The 23,637-nt window shown below is 43.6% G+C and overlaps 2 protein-coding genes across 5 annotated transcripts in view; both read right to left on the bottom strand.

The window, feature by feature from the left end:
* Positions 1–17,161, bottom strand: part of LOC118779275 (kinesin-like protein KIF1B) — a 79,233-nt gene extending 62,072 nt beyond the window's left edge. The window contains exons 1-2 of the mRNA XM_036531308.1: positions 16,707–17,161; positions 13,540–13,709 (exon numbers count right to left, since the gene is read on the bottom strand). Coding sequence (XP_036387201.1) covers positions 13,540–13,645 — 106 coding nt within the window. The 5' untranslated portion in view covers positions 13,646–13,709; positions 16,707–17,161. The remainder of the gene's footprint in view (positions 1–13,539; positions 13,710–16,706) is intronic.
* Positions 17,162–18,881: 1,720 nt separating this feature from the next.
* ube4b (ubiquitination factor E4B, UFD2 homolog (S. cerevisiae)) overlaps positions 18,882–23,637 on the bottom strand; it is a 44,007-nt gene continuing 39,251 nt past the window's right edge. For all 4 annotated transcript variants that reach the window (XM_036531396.1, XM_036531394.1, XM_036531395.1 and 1 more), the window contains 7 exons: positions 23,370–23,496; positions 22,941–23,085; positions 22,394–22,528; positions 21,821–22,012; positions 21,256–21,430; positions 20,174–20,320; positions 18,882–19,666 (listed from right to left, as the gene is read on the bottom strand). In XM_036531396.1, coding sequence (XP_036387289.1) covers positions 19,608–19,666; positions 20,174–20,320; positions 21,256–21,430; positions 21,821–22,012; positions 22,394–22,528; positions 22,941–23,085; positions 23,370–23,496 — 980 coding nt within the window. In that variant the 3' untranslated portion in view covers positions 18,882–19,607. The remainder of the gene's footprint in view (positions 19,667–20,173; positions 20,321–21,255; positions 21,431–21,820; positions 22,013–22,393; positions 22,529–22,940; positions 23,086–23,369; positions 23,497–23,637) is intronic.

A 23,637-nucleotide genomic window follows, 5' to 3' on the forward strand; every position in this document is an offset into this window, starting at 1 on the left:
CATGCTGGCTACTCTGTAATCTTAAAAGCACTGCTTCTGCCTCTGACCTCAGTGGTAGAACATGAAGGGAACGCTTTCTAGTTCCTATGAAGAGGAAAAAGATGACAAAAATAACATACGCCTGTACTGGTCTCTATTCACCAAGCTATAATTGTCAAACCATCCATGGAACTCCTTTTTGTGTAATTAAGTTAAAAGCCTTTACTAAATCTGGTAAATTAAAAAAGGACTACTACCAATGTGTTTTACTGCACCTTCACTGCAGCGAGTAAAAGACAGCATTTTCACAAATCTCGACAAATGACATAACTGATAACAGGTAGGGTTCGGCAATTAGATTCAACTCAATGGCAAAAACATGACAGAATTACATTAAGCTGTTAGACTCAATTCAACAGCAAGTAAAACAGAGCTTTCTGGTTGCAGCTCTGAAATGCCGAAGTCATGGTAAACAGGCAGTTGTTGATGGGCTCGGAGGCAGCAGCAGTTGAGGGGGCTGCGCCCCAAGAATTCTGCCACAGGTGCTGAAGTTCTCACTGGTGGGGGCTCAGTCAGGCCGACCCTGCGAGCGGACGAGCCTAGCAACTGCCCCACAACAGTACACAGTGAAAAACAGCTGATGGCGTACCCTCGAGAGGCACGGGCTGCAACACTGCCCAGCCGGCCGTGTGGGGCCGCCTCTGCTGACGTCAGGCCTGCATGTTCCCGCAAAGCCTTTTACTCCTTCTGCAGTGGTTGATCTCAGAAGGGAGATTACGTTCCTTCCACGCTATTTCAATGATAGAGCCGCCTTCCACAGACACCTCATTCAAAGACACAGATAATACCACAGAAATACCACAGCTAGGCTAAAAGGTTTGACCTTATGGCCTCAATAATGACTGACTCATAACGCAACACTCTGAAAAATGGGCATTCATCACCAAAGCAATGCTCAGCATTCTATGATTGGTGAACGCTCAATAATAAAGCATCAAGGTCAAAAAGCGATGAGAAAATTTGTTTATCATAACTGATAAACTCTGATACACACCATTTATTCATATAGTAATATCATGAATGTCATTCACCCACCAATGGTGCAGTTATTGTCAGATCTACAGGTTTTGTACCATTTTCTTCCTCATTTTGTGAAATTTGATGACAGAAATAATGGCTACAAGGCTTTCTGCTTTCCAAACGGTATCTCAACTTGTCCGCTGTCAATGAAATTTCCTAAAAGGAACACCTTCAGTCACAAACCCTGCACCTCAAAGGAAAAGTATGCGTTTGTCACTTGTATTTAGTACAACAAAGCAGAAGAACCAAAGAGACCTGTTATTCCCAAAAGGAGGCTTTAACTTGTCCCAGAATGAACAAAATACACACTTTAAAAAAACATCTTATAAGCTGACAAATGAACCACAACACTAACATTCAGCAACCAGAGAGCTGTGTTCCCAGTACAGATTTATTTACACAAGTCCTTTCATTAGAGTAACTGAAGTTGCTTCCTGGGGAGCACTTAGTTTCTCACTTACAGTGAGAAACTGCAAAAAAGGTTTTATGTCATCGTATGTTTCACACTATTGACACATTACTGTTGTGACCAACATAACCAAAGAATTCAAAGAAGGCATTCATGTCCCTCGGTCAGGCTCTGTGCACAAAAAGGTTACAGTCATGACATTAACCTCCAAGCCCACTTTGAGACCCCAGCCTGTAGCAAAAGGAGCTCCAGTGTAAGGGACAAATGAGCAAGATAAGCTCATCATTCAAAACGAGAACCTTTTCACTTAACAGAGAAAAAAACAACAAAGAGGAAAGTAACAGGGAGGAGCTCCATGAATGACTGCATTCAGCACCGTCTTTTACCATCTAATTCTCTTGTTTAGACAGCAATACATTTCCCACAGTGTAACACTAACCTGCCATTATGACAGCTGTACACCCTGTCCCTTTTAAAAATATACAGTTTTGCTCCAAATCTAGACTAGGCGAAACCCGAATGTAAACTACTTCACATACACTGAGATTAGGGCTTTGCTCAACAGTGGAGAAAGTATCTTCTCTTAATATTTATCACATAACTCTTTTGGTGAGTGTAGATGGCTAGTTCTTTACAGAGGATGGAAAACTGCACATCGAATCTGCTTGGTGCTTTTTAAAACCTCTCTTAAACACCTCTAATATGCATCTTTGAAATTCACAAATCAAAGGCTGGGGTGAAAGAGGCCAAACAGTGTGAGATTATTAACCTATGACAAGATGCCCATGTGGAAAACATCTGGAAAAAACGCCCCATTCCCCAGCTGCTCATGAAGATAGCGCAGTCTATTAATATTGCAGCAGATGGCAGGTGGTGTTGCATATGCCAACAGACTCTGAGCGAAAGAGGAGACGTCTGCCGCTCAACCTTTGTGATCGAAATGGGCAGCACTGCCTGTGGAGGTGCAGTAGGCATACCGCGCCCCTCAGAGACACCTCCTGCACAAATGCACACACCTACACACAAACACACGCATGTACACAAGCACACACACACAGATACACACTCACACACACACACACACACAGATAATAATATACATCCACAACAGTAGGAGTCTTGGTCAACCGCATTATCAATTCAGTCAGTTCAAGAAATGAACTGAAATTCAGTTCATGAATTGAAAATCACCCTTCATATCCTTTGAAGATCTTTTAATTAATTCATTGAATTTCAGTTATCTGACTGGACGAGTGGAGGGCTACTAGGTCAAATTGTTAATGAATGTAGGGACTGTGCACCCTACTGAGCACCAGTTTAGCTTTTTTGTATCCGTGAGCTTGTTTGGTAAGCTGAAAACCACTGCAGTGATCCAGACACAGGCCTGACTGGAGCCGGCAGTGGTGAGTGCTGAATTAGAGCTTGAGAGCCTATTCCACCCTCTGCCAAGAATGACAAGCAGAGGACCAATAGTGCTGGCATTTGCAAACCTGGATTTATTAATGGATGCAAATTCCATTCCCAATTCATTCCCGGCCTACCAACATTTGACTGGTCACTGACCTTTTAATTGGTTATATACGTTCCAAGCCACACCACCTCAAGATATGACAAATACTGACAATACACTACGCTTCTGGGGAAACAGAAACACACACTGCCCTGATGCTGGTGTTTGTTGTAGCCTGGTGGAGCAGCGGCTCTGTTTGCAAGAGGCTTGTGGAGCCTGTGCAAGACCCGCAGACCCAAAGACAGAACAATGACAAAGCTGCAGTCAGCCATTTGAAAATAATTACCTGTTATTTTTTCTTAAAGAGCAAGACTGATCCAAGACCAACTTTCTAGTCAATAAGGCATTTCTTGAGAAGGTGACGGTATGATTTTGCATTCTGAGTGTTCTGAGGCTACATCGCAGAAGAGTGAGGGGCCTCTTCGGGGGCGTTTTATACTCTCAAAATAACATTTGTCAGCGGGGCTGTCAACCGATATGTTTGCAGGTCTTTTTTTTGGCACTGTGGTTGCATCCTATGATTAATATCCAAATTGATTTCTTAGTTTTAAATGAACACTCCTTCAGACAACTTACAGGCTTACAGGTTGTGTGTTATACTTGCTGCATATCATTTTCACTACCATTCTGCAATAATAATTGCATTTGGAACAAAAAACTTAATCTTTCATCACCTGGGATGTCTGCTAGACTTATCTAAGGCTCAAACAGTCACTCATGCAAAAAAATGCACAGCAACAGAAATGGAAAATATAAGTCTTTGTTTTTACAAACTAAAAATACTACTAAGAAATATTTCCAAAGGATGAAACTCATCTTCTACCTTTTCTCTGCTAAAAATTAAACGTGGTAGAGAGCAACACAGCCCTTCGCAAATTAAGTTTAACATATTTATGTAAAGGTTACCATTGCATTAAAGGCCAACAAGAGAACCGAATGAATCATATCAGCCTGCTGTTCTTTTTAAATTTGATTTAGCTCATTTGATTAGGTTCTGTTGAGACTTGCTCCCTGTTACACGACTCATGTCCGTCTCTTCAGCAGTGCCTGGCGATACTTCACGAGCCCAGCTGGTGATATGGAGGAGAAGGGGTTGCCATGCCCACGCAGCACGACACAGTACACAGCACTTATGGCAAAGTACCGTTTTAAAATTAGAACCTTGTCCTGGAAAGTTTTCCAAACATTAGCTGGCGATGCCCGTACAGTACGAAACTGGAGAGGCAAGCGTCCTGTCAGGACAGGAAGCCAGGGGTCACGATAAAAATGGCCCTGAGGGAATCCAAAGACTGATATCCAAACTGGGTCTGTAGTCTTGCCATCCATTTAGATTTTATTTCTGAAACTTTTCAGTCCTTTTAGATATCATTAATGATTAGCGGAGGCATTTCCAAAACACAGGAGCGGAGAGGCAGCTATGTAGCAGACAGAGAACAGAGCTTCTGAAGTCTTTATAAAGCTCTGCTTTTTAATGGAGGATTTCCCCCCAGTAACATCCTGCAATTTACATAACAAAAGCAATGGAGGTGTGATGACCGTTTCATAACATGCGCATCGCTGTCTACAATGTTAAATAGGGAGACTAAGTGTTTTAAGGAGCCCCATCGAAAACAATTATTTTACTACTTTGTGAATGTTTTGATGACTTTTTTGTCTTTTCACCCTCCAGCCTGAAACCTTTGGCCTGTACTCAGGAAGAGAGCCCCTTTCAGGCTCAGTGCAAGGAGAGGACAAATTCAATCCCCTGATGTCAGCATCTGTTTATATTCACAAATAAAGATCTCTGCCCGACAAAAGTCCGGTCTCTCGGTTTCTGCTCCATCACCGTCAGTGTGTCAACAGACTCCAGCGCGGACCGAGCCTCCACCCATTATATGTCGATTCGCTGAAAACAATATATTTGTAACCAACAGCAGAGATTCCAGCACTCATTTCCAGAGTACTCTGCTGCCTGGTTGAGTTTACAGAAGCCACGCATGGCATGAGGGGAACCCTGCGCTTACTGCAGACGCGATTAACGGCACTTCCTGCCCTACGAATAACACGAAGCGAGAGAGGCGGCCTGTCCGTTAGCCGCGCGCGAATTACAAGATGTTCCCACTGCGCTCCCTTTCAGTTTCCAGGGAGCGGATGGAAGACAAATAAGGTCAGGGCTGCACGCTGTGCGCAGCTTCGGCGGTGGACGTTCCCATCCTTGCCAGTATGCAGGGAGGAGCTGTGCCTTCCTCTGGAAGGGAAAACACCCAGCACTTTCGCCTTCATTCTCCGAGTTCAAACGCAGATGTTGCTGCAGCCGTGACCGGAGATGCAGACCGTACATTCCTGAAATTAGCTGTGGCTCAAAAAAAGAGGAAATGCTTTTTAGAAAATGCTTAGAGCCGTCCCTGTAAGACAAACATTACTACGAGGGACAGTGTCACAAAGAATGCGACCCCTTAAAAGGCGAAGAAAGGTTAGAATGCACACCGTTTAAAATGAGTTTTCCCGGTAATTATATTACATAAACTTACAGCCTCTGATACAACACTTACGGCTCAGATAAAGAGCTTGTGATCGCTGGTGAACACACAGTCATTTCTCTGAATGATTTAGAGGACGTGAGTCTTGTGATATTGCCAGTGGACATTAGGAGCACTTGGCCTCGCTGCATCGGCTTACAGTAGACAAAGGCATAACAATTTCCCGAACACTAACAGCACGGGGCTAAAAGAACAGCCAGCGGTTACACTCCACTCCTCATAAATAACAACACAAAAATAAAGCAAAACAACAACCGGCCGTAGAGGAGAGGCTGGCCAATAGCGGGAGTTCAGTTATTATCGGTATACTCGCGCCAGGCAGCACTCCTAGTTCCCGGCTTCACCCTCCGTTCTTCACAGTGCAATTAGTTCCGTTGTCTGGCCTACTGGGTGTATGTGGCACAGAATTTTATGCTTGCGGTTTGGTTAGTGTAGTTTTATTTAAACAAGAATGAATCAGTTCTGGAACACGGCCCAGCGTGCATTCTATTACAGCCTGCAGTGCACGTGATGGGTACTCCTCCTCCAACCCCCCCATGATCCCCCTCCCGAAACTGGAAACCATTTTAATCAATACAGGACTATGGGTGGTGAAGTAGAGTATGACTGGAAAAAGGAACAGCCATCGATATCCTAAATTATGCCCGCAGACATATCCATCTACAAATTCGCAGACTGTTTGTGTTTGGAAATATTTGGGGAAAAATTGCACTTCATTGCACTTCATCTGAAAACAAAACGTTCTCTTTTCACACTCAAGAGGATAATTGTTTATTGTGTCTGACAGATGGATTATTTAAAGCCGAGACCGTTTAATTTACTGGGTCCCAAACATGTTTAAAGATCCATTTAAGTAATCGTCTTTACTTCAGCTGTGTGTACAGCCTGTTTAACTGCATAGTTGTAGAAATCTCTTAAACCTCCCCAAAAAACTGCACATGGACTGTTGACCTCATGGTTGCCTGCTGTGAATTTTCTCCTTCATCTGTATAGGACAGGAAAAGTATTTCAATATGCAAAGATGCTGCAGTGACGTGTTTGCCATCAAAAGGGCTTGCCATGATATTTAAAAAGCTGTCATGCAATTCTGTCATACTTACCCACGGTCTTATTCATTTAGCATTTGAAAAGAATACTGTGACTAATTACTGAACCCAGTTTCTTTTATCTCCTGGCCTGTCACAGTCAAGTTCAAGTATGAAAGGCAGTCGTGTTCAGCAGAGATATCCTATGGACTTGCTGGTTTTTCCCAATCCCAGCAGTTTAAGAGAGATATCCTGGATTTTCCCCAATACAAATGATTTAGCAGAGATATCTCATGGACTAACTGGTTTTTCCCATTACCAACAGAGAATTTTCACTAAGTTGGAGGCTAAAGTTGCTATTTACACAACTGACTGTGCACAGCTCTCAAGAGAGCAGGGTCAGCAAATGAGAGGTGACACCATATTGAAACAGTTATAGAAACAGTTGTAGAAACCAGCCCGGATATTCACATCATCTGTGCACCAAGGCTAGATTAAGGCTGAACTTCTAACTATTTAAAAGTTTTAAATTCTAATGGATCTTGAATCTACTGATGGTAATATTTAAATGAAATCACACAGCTTGACTTCATAAACAATATAATTGATTACAGAGTAAAAAATATATTAGTTCCCTTACATAAATCTGCTACCTAGCTTCCCAACAGGGAAAAAATGTTAGGATTTGAAAACCTTTGATACTGTATTTGGTTCAGCTGATTTCTTAAATTGTTAAAATTGTTCTCTTTCAGTGTGACGTGACCCCAGATGCAGGTAAACTGTATTTGTTATATTTCACAATCTCATGTCACCTTAAACAGCAGCAAAAATCATGGTGTCATCCATCCGTGCACATTTTGCACGATTATTTTGGAATTTTCACTCTGCTAAGACATGGCATTCTCTCTCCATGGCTGCACCATGCTGTCGGTTTAAAAACAAAAAAAAATTTGGGTGGAGAGCTAAGCCAGTGAGAGCGAAATCAGTTCTGCACAGGACCCTGTTGTGCACTTACTGTCTTTTTTGCTTATGTCCCCACCTCAACTATATTCTTACTCTTTGTATATATCATAAAAACCAACTATTTTGTTGATACAAGGCTCCTAACATCTGCTTTAAAGAAAGTCCCATAATTCATTTCAACATATGAATACCTCAAACCATGTTCAGACTAAACAAAAGCCCACAGGAAAAAGAAATACAGAATTAATGAGCTGTATTTTCTTTGCTTTTTTTAAAATTCACTGCTTCTTTGTTTATAAGACACGGTGAACAGCTGGAGAGAGTCCCCATTTCTATAACGAGATATCCAATTTAGTCTGATAAGGTAATTTAGTGTGATACCACGGTGTACTGTACGCCTTCTCTATGTCGTTTTGGATTTACGAAAGGAGGCAAAAAATAGACTTCCAGAAGTCTTGCTAAGCATAGGGGGAACACAAGCTTGGTTGCTGGGAATAATGCAATGGGGAACCTTGGCCTCGTGTTGATGAAGTTCCTTGTGGCTGCTGGACTCCAATGGATGCATATGAGCTTTGCTTTTCCAATCATGAGCAACACATTATGGCTTTTTGTATGCACACATTGTACATTACGCTCCAATGCCGCTCCAAAATGAGCTAATGTCTCTGACTCAGCATCGATTAGGCTATATCCCTCTCTCCAAACCATAATGGTTGCTCTTACTGTTTCTGGATGATGAGTTAAATGGCCAAACCTTACACAGCCATTTTGAGTATTTACTCACCTATTCCTTTATTTGATATTTTATACACTATGAATAAAATGGCCTCTATGACGTTTACCACTCTTTTTTGTTCACCAGGGTTAGTTTGTCATTTTAAGTGCAGTAGACGCTGCTGTCTCGCATTCCTGCTAATAACGGTCTGTCACTCAAAACGACATGAAGTCTCTGTGAGAGACCAGGGCTGGCGTGTGCTCTCCAAACAGCAGAGTATATTCTATCACAGTGAGGAATGTGACACCCAGACAGAAAGGCCCTGTGAATTACACTAGCCCCGCAGTGGAAAAAGGTCACAGAGATTACAGTGCCAACCTACAAGACCTCGGGACCAAAACAGCGATTACTTCCCTAATCCGGTCAATCGGTCACAACCCCCACCCCCCCTCACCCCAAACCCTGCTGGTGACAGTTTGGTGACAGGCAAGATTGGCGCCCTGTCTGTCAATACCAAAGTGACTTTTGAGTGGGATTTCCACCAGTGGACATGGCAAAAATCAAATCCAGCTGGGCTACTGCTTAGCAGGGAGAAAGTCATGCTTTTCTGTTCTGTTTTTCCAACTCTTTCATGTCCAACTCTGTGTTTCTTCTCCACCCTATAATCTGTCTATAAACCTTACAGCAGAAACAAATTACCGACAGACACTCCAAAACGATCTGCACAGTTTTGTAGTTGATTCTATAAAATGACAGCGCGCTGAAGCATTACATTTATGTCTTCAACAGAGTACTCCCATCGGAGGGAAATGCCATTCATAATTCTTTTCCGCTATAATCACTTGCCCTGGACAAGACACCCCAACGTGGGATTAAAAAAAAAAAAAAAAAAAAACTAAAAGATACCAATGGTGTTGTAACAGCATTTTGAGCATTACCATCTATAGAGCTGTCTACCTGTCTGTTTGGTCCTCACCCTTCATGTTCTCTGATTAAACTTGACTCCCTAACTTCATGGTGGCAGTCCCTGTGGCCTGCATGTCAGGTCATCTCTGACATACATTCACGAAGCTTGACAGAAAATAGAGGGCCGCAGAAGTTGCCATACTCTCCAGCTGCTTGACTTGACTTTCACTGTAACTTTCACACTGTACATGCACCCATCACTCATAGCTACAGGCCCTTTTATAATTGTGTCTCACCATATTAAGGGGACATAACGTACAGTTACTTTGTACCTACATAAGTACAGTGAAACTATTTTGTACATACAAATTGTTACATAGCTCTTAACCTCGTTATACCATATGGTGCCTGTGTAATTACACTTGCATAACAACTATAATGTAAGCACACAGTAGTTATTACGTAGGCACACAATTATGTATATCCAGGTGCAGTGTAAATACATAGGTCTTAGGGCCATTTAATTGACAGTGGGACCAGTACCTGTACTGGAAAAATGGCTACTCTGTTTAGTAAAGTTCAATACTTAGTATGGCAGACATTTCTGAATAACATTTTTATTAGCTTCAAATGCCTTTAATATATAGCATACCATTTCAAAGAGAAATAAGGAAAGCGACAGAATAACTTTATGCTCTGTTTCTACTGCTGCATGTAGATGGATGTGTCCATTCCTGCTTGTGGACCTCCACACACCGTCTTTACCAGCATCGGGCTCTGTAAAGATGCTTCTAAGTAGGCCAACAAGATGAAATTACAACAAACTAATTTCATGGATGATTCTTGCGGGTCTGCAGCCAATCTAATCAAGGTCACCCCCCTGCTGACAGACTAAACCTCTCTAGGCCAGCCGCTTGTTGGCACCACGTGCCTAAACATCACGGCTTGAACTCTTGGAATATTTCTGCTGTTTATTCAGTTGCAGGAGGGCTTTCACAAGAAGGCCCAGTTTACGGCAGGGCTAAGTGACCATCTTGGCTGGGAATAAACTAGGCTGTGAAAAACAGCTCAACAGAATGCTGCAAATGCTTACGTGATTTAAGACTAAAGGGTAACGCAGTACCTAGATTACACAGTAGTGGCTGAGAGCTTGGAGTCTTGAGTGCTACATTGCTAATTCCTGTACACTGCTAAAATACAGACAGAGCTCTTCAGCAGTGTAGTTATTATTTAGCATCTGTATTCTGGCCCGTTACAATATTAGTAAATGGTCTGATGCGGCAACCAACAACAGACGGTGGTCTGGTAGACAGTGGTCTGTTTTTTGTTTATCCATCCTGTACCATGTAGTGAGGCCTGTACTATGGCAGTGTACCATAAAACCCTAACAGGGAGGTTGTCCCGAAACACTGACACTGTTGGAGACAGTGTAATTCATGAGGCACTCTGATATAGCACGTCCAATTCTGAGGAAAAGAAAGAGTCAGCTTTGGTGCACACCTATTGTACTCGTATATAACTCACTAAGGGCCAATCAACCTAAACGGCCTCCCCCCAAACTTTGCGTAGAGGGCCCCGGTATTTTGTGCTACGCCACTGGTCAGCTTCCCAAAATTTTTTTCATATGATGTTACCTGCCAAGACTAAACGTGTGTAATCTTGGATTGAGTTAACAATTGTTGTAACACCTTAACAGTTTTAGCCAACAACCAAACACAAGATTCTATTCTTTGTAAGCCAACAACATAAAGCAACTTTGTGATCTCTAACTACCTTACCTTAATTTGTATATGGCAATAGACAGAATCAGACAAAGTCTTGTGTTTACAAGTACCTAACATACCAATGGTAGGCTAATGCATAAATTATCCTGTTTTTTGCTCATTGGCCAGTGTGTGGTCAGATAGAATCATGACAGCTAAACAATAAGCAATAGACATGGCTTAACACATGGGCTGTTTAACACAATTCTTTCCTTTGATGCAACTGAAGTAATTGCTAATCACATCCAACTTCGTGAAAAGTAAGAGTTTCAAATTTGTCAAATTATTATTCAGTTACATGCATAATAAATACAATAATACATATTTATTGTATGATATGCATAATAAATACAATAGTACATATTTATTGTATGATAACAATCCATGTCTTGTATCACAGGATAAAACAAGTGTTAAATGGAAGTATGTTTCATTTCATTTCCTCATTTGATTTCATGTTAAAATGAGCATGACGTTGCAGATAAATCCCCTTGCACATCTGTAGAGCAGTGTTTTGAAAGGAAGTGATCTTTCATCTGTACACAGAGGAAGGAAGGAAGGAGATGGGTCTGATGGAGAGATATTAGCCGGGCGTACTCTGTCGGAGAGTGTGCGGGTTTGAGAACGATAATACAAATTAGCCTTTTATCCTTCAGATAAAATGCATCTCGCTGTGGATTGAGACAACATGGTGCTCGCAGGAGAGCGTTCCTGATAAACGATGCAACCCTCCTCGTTACGAGATTACGACATGACCGCACACATTTCTTTCCTCACTTCTATCTGATAAACAGCTCGAGGGCACTTTGCTAAATTGAAGCAGGACTAGGTGTTTTTGTTTTTTGTTTTTTTTTTCTTTGCGCTGTAATCCTCCTCCACGCCCACGACCAATAATTCTCCAAGTAACTGACAGAGAAAGACAGCAGCCACCATGCACGAAGCAGCCCTGCTTCAGACAAACCTCCCTCTAACACTGCGGTCATCAATTAGGCTGCATAAAGACATGTGTAATTGGAATCCGGGGATGCTGTCACTGCCCAGAGCACTGGAAAGTGCTGAGAAACTGTGCTCTCCTCTCAACAATAGCAGGCTGAGCAGGAAAGGAGTCAGAGGGGTGTGTGTGTGCTTAGAATGGAAAAAATAACCAGCCACACAATGCCGTAATGTTTGAAACAGATTACCACTGACCCCCCTTTTTAACTGTTTCTCTCACAAATTGTACGCCCTGATGACCAAAATGCAGAAACAGCAAGTACAGCATTAGACGTGGAGAAAAATGTGCCCTCTGTCCGAGACGAAAATTCATAGCCAGGCCCATAAGATTACACTCAGCAGACTTGCTGCAGACTGTTCTTAATTACACTAAATACATTTTAGCGCATTACATAAAATGCTCTTTAAATTTGCTTGATTACTGCATGAAAAACAGGAGCACAGCCACAAATTCAAATAATGTGACGAAAGCACTTTAGATGCACACCAAACAAAATCTTCAGCCTGAGCTCTCTTTACTTTCGAGCGCTGGTCAACAGCTTTGAGAGCCGCCCTGCCTGATAATGAAGTAATGCCAAGAAACTGCACGCTGGACAGAGGGGCAGATGAATGCAACTGGTGACCTCCAGGCAAACGCTCCTTCTCCCTCTCCCTCCCCCTCCCCCTCTCCACCCTGCCTCCCTCACCCTTCCATTACCAGCGCTGCGGCCGCAGCCTCTGGCTTCCGTTCCTCACCGGTTCGTATTATGGAAACATTCTCGGCATACCATCTGCGCCGGGCGATCGGAGGCGGGCGGGACCGCTGCCAGCCCCACAGTCTGCTCTGCAGTCTGCGTGTGAGGCCGGCGACGCAGCCAGCACGTCCTCTTTCTCCCTGCACCTTCAGAGCCCCGCGCGTTCGCGCGCCGCCTCCGCTGCGACTTCCTCACACGCGGAGGGCTGAGGGACAGAGAAAGCTAGTGCCCAGTTTTTATCCGTTTTAAGAAAAATGGTTCAGTGTGATCCGGCTGGGAGATGGAGGACTTTTGAGTCAGTTTACTGCACGGCCATGAGACATCAAGTTGGGTGTAAAGAGCAGTGCTCCACCGTGTGCGCCTGGGGGTGGGGGTGGGGGCTCAAAACCAAAAAGTCACCACAGCTAAAATACACCCTCATCCGAGGCATGCCCCATTCTTTTGTGCCCAAGGGGACAACAGCTTTCAGATAGCGGGCTGACCAGGTCATTGATCACAACCTCCTGAACGGAAGACATGAACTACCCACTCCTGACACTGAAGCTCCTCAAGACAGAGGCAGTTTTTCCTGCATGATTTCAAAGAGAATGACCATGACTCCTCTCCTTGCTTTCTTTTACAGTTGGTCTTTTTCCATTTCTGCTCAGTCACCTCTCATCTAGTTTAATTTCATTTCAGACGACTGCTGGATTTTACTGGAGAATTTAGAGTAGACCGCTTCCTGCAAGAGAGTAGAAATTCCATTCCGGCTTGGCCCTGAACCCACAAGCACTCCATCAAACGACAAAAAAGGACAAAAAAAAGACTAGTTCTGAACATACCTCTGCAGCCTTGCAAGCAGGCAGGCCTCTGAGCCAGCCGCGCCACTGCAGACTGAATGAACAGACACTTTTCATAGGCAAAAGTCAAGTCACAGCACAGGATGGCAAGGGGGTATACTTACTGGTGGAGTTCCCTTGCATCTGAATAATGCATTTTGATTCCTTGCTGACCTCCCTTGAGTTGAAGGGCCGAACTCTCACGGCGACTTTCACCGAGGCTCCAGACATGGCTGTTAAGTTGAGATTTCTCGTTTACTTCTGTACAATTCCACTGTCCAGACAGGTTTCGTTCCTGTGGGGAAAGCCACTGGCATTAAAACTTTCAACCACAGCATGGCTAGTACATGTCTTTGTTAAACTGCATAAAACTACTACAATGCGTTATATCAAAAATGTTACAGGAGATTTCCAATCTACAAAATAGTTAAATGACACAGCTTTGGTATATACACACATCTGAAAACTCAATGGTGCCTTTAATGTATAGACATTGTGCAAGACTGTTTATTTCTTTCTTAAGATCTGGACATAAAATACCAAAATCACTTGTTTTCAGTAGCATGTTACCCACTTCTGTGGGTACTACAAGGCTGTTAGTCTGTGCAGACAGCACTCCTTTCATAAGTAAAGGAAGCCCAGGACAAAATCAATGATCCACATAAAGTCACTGTGTGGTCCATTGTATGTTTTATCTGATAAAATGTCAAAATGACAGCCATCTGTATACCTGAGTTGAAAGGTCTTTTTCTCACCTGGAAATCTTGATTAACAGTTGTTTATCTGACTAGCTAGGAGCACCCCAAGAGGTAGGTCTCAACATTACATTACATGTCACACAATTTGGGTTTTAAGAAACATAGTTCCTACGTATAGTATAGCATTTTTAACACTGGCTGGTGATTTAAAGCAACCTGGTCTGTCTGATTGTTTTTTATTATTTTTATTTTATTTCTTGAAATAAAGTATAGGCCAAAAAATCAGTATATCGTGCCGTGCAAGCATTGTATTTTTATAGTCAGACGCTGATTTCACAAAACTGCTATACACCGATGCAGAGATAAGACCTGATACATCAACATCATAAGAACAAGCACTGCGACATTACGCTTCGAACGTAGTCTTCCGTTTGGCATGCAGTAAACAACAGGTTGGAATTCTGTGTGGGTAAGTTACTGGGCCAACCCAATTATCAGGAGTTCTGAGGTATAGAAGATACGTAAAAGCAACACGTGGCAACGTACACGCAATTGCGCTTCCTAAATGGTGGAACTGCCCAGAATTGTTGCGCTAAAATACGGCTGGCTCATGGTATCCGTTGTGTGGGCTAATGCTCTTTAAAACTGGCCACGATTACGTTTGACTGCACTATTAATTGACTGGATAATTCACCTGGATCTAATATTTATGTATTGCTGTATTTCGCCTGTGAGAATTTTGTCCCAAATTGGAGGTGTTGTAAATTCTGTTTACAAAACGCCTATTCGAGTTCCTTACGTTCGTTTGTGCGTCAATTTTTTTTAATACGGATTTCTGTCCCGTTCTCTTTCGATAATTGCCTGAATTAACAACCAGTTTGCTGAACACCGACAAGACTAATCGTGATAGACGCCCTAAGATAACTTAAAACGACTGGCATACTTAAACGATGCAGATAAATTCACATCAATATGAAATACAGATTGGTATCCAATTGACACCTCAATCAAGCCCCAGTGGTCCGAACCAAAAACAATGCGCCAGGACACCAGGACCAGGACGGGGAAAGGCCATGGTTTGCGTCACAACATTCTTTCGCGTTATGCCATGTCATTGCTCGTAATGAAAACATTTAAAGGTCTACAATTTCTCATTTTTGTTGTGAAACCCATGTGTTTTAAATATACGTACAAAACATGATTTATTTGTCAAATTCTCATTCAAGTCCTTACACTGAAATTTATAAAGATTTATAAAGACCCCTCTCCCGACCCACTTCCTAGGGGCACTCGCAAGTATTTTGCATTATTATTTATTAGTTTATCTAAATCCTGCCTCAACATGGCTGCCGCCAACCTGGTGCAGTAGTTGACGGTACATGAAGTAGTGGATATAAGATAAAAAGTAGGCCTATACACTTCGCGTAACCATATAATTTCGTCCCGCAGGGCACGGAAACATTAAGAAACCTTGCCTGCAATCCAGCAATATTTTCGAACGGCATCCACTTTTTTTCAGTCTAAATATACACGGTTCCAGTAGGAGACGATGTTTACGCATCATTCATAAATGTTTTTCCAACGTAATGACCGTATGGTTAGTCCACGCTTACCTCCGTAGTTTAATATGCGGAGAGGAAAAACTACCACATGAATTACATGAAAATAAACGCGTTTTTTTCTCAGCGCGTTACCACAACACAGAGGTAAAACAGTTACCCCTGGAACAAGACAGTGTGCAGGAAATTTGGAAAAAATAAGAGATTTCGCTGTGGCACGCCCTCCCATGACATTCTGGCTACAGAGTAGGCTAGGCCTGGCAAGGAGTAACATTACTGTGCAAAATATTTTACCGCTAGGCTAATTGATACTGTGCGCAGAGGATTATGTACACAATAAAACATTAACAAAGAATCGCTTTAATGTGATACTGAATTACTGCCGTGGTGGTTTCTAATGACGTTTTTTTAAGAAACGCCCGTTAACATGCAGTTCTCTGCATAGACATCTCAGATTTTTCCATGTAAAATTTATTTTGATAGAAAAATATCGCGATAATATCTAAATGCTGTGACGTTACACTGTCCCAGCTCAAAATAAACGACGAAGACTTGGCCTTACAAAATACGTTTTCGGTGGCACTGCGCGCGACTTGCTGATGTTGCGTTTTTTATGGGCAAATAACCGCTGGTTACATGGCTAACCTTCACTGTCCCTTGAATTGTGCTTACGTTAACACTGGATACATTCTCTTGGTTCAAAGAAACTAAGCGTAATGTGATGTTTAAGACATTTAGTGTCTTTTCAAAAGAATCGCATGTCCTGCGAACACAATTCCGTTAGTCACAGCCTGAAAATACTGCAGCTGATGCAAAGAATGGGCTCAACGGCAAGTATCTCAGTGCGTAAAATACAGACACCGTCTGCGAGGATTCCTCAGTTTGGGCCAGCCCCAAACACACAGACCCCCACCCCCTATCGTCTAAGTTAACCTGCGGTAGGTCGGATATTCTGTTTGCAAAACGATGTGAACACTGCTTAATCGCAACATCCATGCAATATGCAAAAACGATGACCGTTAAACGTTTACTTACTCATATACTGTAGATCCACAGGGCAACGACTGAAACACCATAGAATGGCAGAGAGCAGTGAGATCTGTTACGAGGAGCAATGTCACTGCTCAGTGTCGAGCTGCTAGAAACATTCAACAATTCTCCTATTGTCAAACACACCCATCATAGCGAGTTGTTTTATTTTCCACCAAAAGCGCTTCCACTGCATTCGGTTCTTGTGTCGATATTGAATCTTCCCGCTAGTCTTAAAAGCTGTAGCCTAATATTTCAACACCAGCATCGAAATATATTTTACATGCTAATCGGGGGGGAAATTGATGAAGATTCTTCTCCGGGTGGCTACAGAAGTTGAAATGCCTTGGGCTGCTGAAAAGGTGATGTCAACCCGAATGAGTCGTTCGTCACCATTCTGACTGTCGGCTAGATCGGCCAATGAAAGTGGCCTAATCCCGGAGAAAAGTGATGGTGGGCCAATGGAGATCCGGCGGAGAGCAAAGAGAACCTTAAGCCTCGCAGTGACGCAAAAGTGCAGGATTTCCGAGGCAACTGCTTTCGCAGTTACAGTGTGAGCGCAGCTTATGTCGTGGGGAAGCGGAGAAGATCGCCGCCTGGCAGTTTAGTTTAAACACTGTCCGCATGTCTCGAGATATTCATTAAAAATGAAGGGGCAACAGAACCGAGCAAGATAACTAGTGACACGGGGACAACATTTCCAATGATATGGTATAGAGCTAAATTTGGCACAGCTGTCGGAATGGATCTTTACGGACTCGCGGCAGTGATATACCTCTCTATTCAAAATTTGGTGCAAGGGATTTGAATTAACATACAGGTCGTGTTCATTTCAGCGGCATTAGTCAGAACTAACGTCTGTACCTCAACTGTTCCCTGCTAGTTCAGAACATCAGTGCGGGCGGTGACTGATGGTTTCACGCCCTTGTCTCTGCATGCTCTTTTGAAATGACGGTGGGGAACGGTCGGAGGGATGGACAGATCGACCCTGGGTATGACGACCTGATTTGGTTCTTCCTAAAATCCCAACATGCCAGGCATTCAGTTCACCTTGAACCTTACGTTCATTTACTCGGCAGTTATTGGGGAAAACACCCAAAGTTCCATTGTGTACCTACTTAAATAGATACCGTCTGTTCAGCAAGAGTTCCCATTCAGGTTATACACTTGTTGTCGCACGGGTTTTGTCAAGAAAAACGTAATGAGTTGATCAAAAAATGTATGCAGGTCTCTGCCAATGCATTATTACCAGGAAAAAATGGCTGTGTGGTCTTAATTCTGGCGATGAAACTAACGTTACATTCAAGTGAATGCATGTCCAATTTAAGCAAGCAGTTTGCACCTTAAGCTCCCAAACGTTCAGAAAAAAACACTTGGAAACACATTTGGAAAACACTAAAATGTTTGTATGAACTGTTAAACACCTAAAGTACACCATACTAGACAGTAGTTTACTTACATTTGTTTACATACAACCGATTGAATAAATTAACCCAGAGGATTTTATAATGTAGATCAACTGAGGTGCAACCTGAGGAAATGAATTAACCCTCCCCATCTCCCTGTATACAAAAGTCATGGAAACACTAACTGTGAATGCATGTGCATTACCGTTTATTAGAATTCAAGGTCCTGGATCAAAAAAAAAAAAAAAAAAAAACAAGCCTGTGGTAAATGAAACAAATTCCTGTACAGTCGTAATCTGAAAATATGATTATAAATGATATATTCATAATTCACAAGTCAGTCCAACAATCAGGGTCACGAACAGCAGGGCTTGATATTGTAAATTTGGGGTGAGGTGTCTCAGTAGCTGGAATGAGAGAGATTTTATGTGCTCCCTTTTGTTATAATGGTCTTCATGCTGTGTTGTCACTTCCTCTCAAGATGACCTGGCCTCTCAGCTCGGACATTACAGTAAAAATCCCCCCTTACAATGATCATCCCCATTTTAAAGAGGTGCTTCAAAGACCATCGGCAAGGCCAGGCGCACTTCCGCAAATCATTTATACGCAACATTAACAGAGGATTAAAAAAAAAAAACAAACAAACCTTGAAATACTTACCATTTGTTTCTGAAATCAAGTGTTTTTCACTGACAATATATTGAAAAGACAATCAAAGCAATCCAACAGCTTTTCTTCTTCACTAAGACAAATTAGCAAGGTTTCATTTCAGGCTCTACTTTCAAAAACATGAGTTGAACTTTGATATTTCTCCAAAGTGTGGCCACTTCAGTGCCAGAGAACAGGAACTGCATGGCGCTGACTGAAGCTTTTTAAGACAGTAAAGACTGTAGTTTACTGCATCATTTGTAATGTTGGGAGTCTGTTCACTTTGGTTTCATAAATACTACAATCAAAACAGGAAAAAAGGCCTGCCGGACCTCAGCAATTTGGTGCAAAACTACCCATTGTAATAAAATTAGAAAATTACTGAAGCAGACATACATTTTGCAAAAAAAAAAACAAAAAAAAAAAAACAAAAATAAAAATAAAATAATAAAACAGCTCAGGTGATTGTAAAGCAGTTCCTTGCACACATCCAGTTATATCTGCCACTAGTTTAGGCTGTGAAACCACAGACAACCAACTGTTTACTTGATTAACAGCTTATCCCCACACCTTTGTATAGAATTTTCTAATTTAAATATATGTATATATAGATATATACAAAGTCGCAAACAAAAACCTTTGAAAAGTCTATTCCTTTTATTATTTTTTATATGTTTAGAGCAGATGGCCATTGAGGGCACTGCCCGACAAAAAAAAAAAAGCAAAAATATCAAATCAAATGAATCGAATCAGGTCTTTATTCCTCCATCTTGATGTTGCTGGGTGTCCTGGTGGGGTGACGTCTTCCCTTACTAATGGCGGGTGGGCGGACAGTGGGTGTGGCTCACTGAGGCTAGCGCGCCCCCTGCTTCTCCCTCATCCAAGCCTGGATTCTCTCTTTCAGCTCTGGAACTGCGAGAGAGGTGGTCAGGGGTTACAGTCAGTGACACTCTGATCATGCACACACATCATACACACCACTGCCTTCACAGTGATCCTAGCCTATTGAAGAGAGAAGCGTTCACACAGGAAATGACTGCAGGAAAAGTGGGGGAATACTGGTCAGTCCAAGGGCAGGATGTGTATTTCACACAATGTCACATTTCAAAAAACAAAAAGAAACACACATTTTTAAATACACGCAGGAGTCACTACCTTAAAGTGTGACTCAGCAATAAAGTATTATACTGATTTCATGCAACATTATGAATATGGACCAATCAGAAATATCTGATTCATCCAGTGAGGCGATCAGCCCCTCCATTCCGAGGCCAACAGAGAAAAGCTGTGTGCACGTGTGTGTACGTAAGTGTATATGAGTGTATTTGTGTGTGTGTATGTGAATGTATATGAGTGTGTGTATTAGTGCGAGTGTGAGCGAGTGTGCGTGTGCGTGTGTGGGGGAGCTGCACTGCCTACCTGACTCCAGCATGTTCTCAGTAAGGGGCTGCCTGTTGAAGGGGTCAGTGGGGGAGTTGAGCAGGTGGCGCAAGATAATGGCCCGGTCCATGATGTTCCCAGAGGGAAGTCTCACAGGGTCAGTCATCAGGGTGTCCATCAGGGGGTCTGTTGTGTACACACACACACACACACACACACACACACACACACACACACAGGGGAACAGACACACAGACATGCAGAATGCATGCACACACATACACACACAAAACCTTAAGTATGTCATCCCCTTGGACAGCAGGCAATTCTTGCTGATGGCATTTAAAACACAATCACATGTCCAAACAAAGAGCCCACTGCCTCCACAATTGCTGAGAGTGACAAAGGTGCAAACAGCAGCCTGCAGTTTAAACTGAGGCTCGGCCACTGCTAAGGAGCTGGGACAATGGCAAGTTTTCTGCACAAAGTACACAACGGGATCAAGAACCATAAGAAAACCAAACTACTGGAGACTGACCCCACAAGATTTCTGTTATATTTTTGGATTTATGGGTAATATGCAATGGTCAAAAATGCAGATGCGTTTTGCCAACAATGCCTTTGTCAGAGTGTACAGCTGGACTATAAATGCAATGAGACTGCTGTTCCAACTGCTAACACTCCTGTGCATGCTGTTTAAGACACTGCTGCCCAGATGTGTCTGTATTACTGACTGCTATATCACACCCTAAAAATTAAGACACAACCAATGAATCCTGTGGAATCTCACAAGAGCTGATCTTTTATTGTCCTCCTTGCTGCTGCCTCTGGTTCCAGGACCAAGAGGCTCTCGTATGTTTGATCACTGCGGAGCTGAGCGCCGGTAGACTACTTAACAAGCGGATCAGGCCTGTAAAGCGGCCTGAGACATTCTCACGACTCGCTACTCCTTGAGCACCTAAGTGCTTTAAGCTTTAACACGGAATGGGCCTCATTTTTGTCCCAGACTGAAGCTGGGTCCACAGCGAGCACCATTTCTAGCCCTGCTGCACCTCGCAGCGCTGTCACGTACGAGAGAAACCTGAGGAAAAAACATCCGTAATGTCGAAGGCGGTGCTTGCCTTTGAACTCGTCAGGGGCATCACTGTAGTCGATTTCCGACTGCGAGTTCCTGGCGACGATCTCCTCGACCTTCTCCGATAGCAGCTTGAATTTCTCAATGGCGATGGTGGACTTGATGCCGGCTTTCTTCATCTTGGAGATGACTTCCTCGAAGAGCTCGCGGCTATAAGACCGCTGAAACAGGAGAGGAAGAGAACGACATTGCAAAACCAACCAACCTGTATTGGTCATGCTACTACACGCAGACAGGGGCCTTATCTTTGGAGCCTTTCTTGTAAGCAATGAGGGATCTTACAAATTAACTGATTGTATCTAGCCTTCCAGCTATTACGGGTACTAAGATAAGCAAAACAATAGTGAATTGACACCATCATTTCCTCTTCCAGAGTTTGTTCAACATGTACAGGCAGAAAGCTTCATGCTCTCTGAGAATGCTCAAGGACATTTCTTTGTATGTTCACACAAAGCCCGTGCAAGATCACATATACACTGATCTTGCAGACTAACGACAAAATGCGCATCATCCATAGGAGTTTAGAAGAAGGGGGGAAGAGAGACACTCACTTGATCATCAGCAATGGCCTTGGCGAATCGGGCGCAGTCCAGCTGCAGGTAGATGTCGGTCAGCTGATCCAGCAGCTTCTTGGGCTCGAAGCCGTACTTCTCGGGGTTCTCCACCTTCAGGTCTCGGCACTTGGGCCCACACAGCTGCTGGAGGTTAAAGTTCAGCATGGCAGCCAGGCGCGGGCCCAGCTCCTGCGGGAAACACCCCAGAGCGATGAGGTCACTACTGAGCCCTGCTATCGACGCCTGTCTCCCGCCGTTTTCCCCCACCTTGACCAGGCTGAGTCAGGGATCTTTTCTGCAAGGTAGCCTCTTTTACACCTCTACCGATACAAACCATGGGTCTGGTCAGATCTCACTTACAGTACTGTAAAAAGGTCAAGGGGGCTGAGGTCTAATATGGACACTTCAGTGTCAGCCACCTGATGACTTGAGTGGTAAAACACATGACAGCCCACTGTAAATACAAAGCCACCCACAGACTTGCAAGGACACAGTGGTAGCACCATTCATTAAGGGATCAGAGGGAATGGGGGGATGACAGGGGGTATTATGAGGGACGGGGGTACTCACAGGCCGCAGGAAGGGCTTCTGGACCTGCTTGGTGAGGATGTGGAACATGTCTACCGTCTCGGTGGCCAGCGCCAGGTAGGACCGCGACACCCGCTCGTCCTGCGTCAGCTGGGACTGCCGGCTCTGCTGCTGCTCCTGAGAGAGGGGAGGGCAAATGGCTAAAAGGCAAGTTGGGGGGCAGGGGGGCCATCACTGGGCCAGAGCCCTTCCGGAGCTGTTGGGTCTGCTCATAACAACTAGCACAGTAAACTCTCGCCATTTACAGACGCTATGGTCCAGAGACACAAAAACTAATCTGCAATACAAAAACAATGCAATAAACAAGTGAATAATGCGTGCAATAAACAAGTGAATAATTTACCCAACAGCACTATGAAATATGTGTAATATGTGGTATAAAAACACGCATTTATAGACAAGAGACTGCAGGTCGATGCAGTGCTGTGCTGTGCTGTTCGGGAACGCGGAGCACCGCCTGGCACGAACATTCGAAGGCGGGACCCACGAGCCCGCCGACCGTGAGGATCTCCCGTGATCGCACGCTCACCCTGGGCAGCTGATCCCACTGCTCCTTGTTCTTCATCTCCTCCTGCACCTCGTGGATGCGCTTGAGCGACTCCAGGCTCTCGTCCAACAGGAAGGTAGTGTCATTGATCAGCATGTTGATGTAGCGCACAAACTGCTTCCCGGAGCTGCCGGGGGGGAGCAAGAGCAGAGCAGAGGGTGGGGTCAGACCTTCCCGGATAACCGCCTTATTTCATAAAAATCTGTGGCCACATGTTGTTGTTCATTTGTAGTGCCAGGAGGTCAGGAAAGCACCTTGAGTGTGTATGTAAGGAGGACTAGGGGGATGGATTTTCATGGCTGTCTTTGTTTTAAGTGTACATCTTGTACATCACATCGGATAAGAGTGTCTAAGAGTGACAAAATATAAATATAAATGTGTGTATAAATGTGTGTGCCGCAGAGTGCTCACTTGAACTCCTCCAGGAAGGTGCCGTGATGGCCGATGTTCTGCCACAGGCTCTTGAAGATGGTGCTGATGTGGTAGCGGATGGTGAACTTGTCGTAGAATTCGCTGGTGGCGCCGGTGTGCTCAACGTCTAGGGAGGAGGAGAACTCGGTCACTGAGTGCAGAGGGGGCGGATCGGTGAGCCGCTCTGAGTGAGAGCGTCTGCAGAACGACTTAACGTAAATGCGAAAGTCGCCTGTTTACCGTTCCCTTCCGAGAAAATCCATTACCT

The sequence above is a fragment of the Megalops cyprinoides genome, chromosome 6 (genome assembly GCF_013368585.1).
Source record: "Megalops cyprinoides isolate fMegCyp1 chromosome 6, fMegCyp1.pri, whole genome shotgun sequence".
Taxonomy (NCBI): Eukaryota; Metazoa; Chordata; class Actinopteri; order Elopiformes; family Megalopidae; genus Megalops; species Megalops cyprinoides.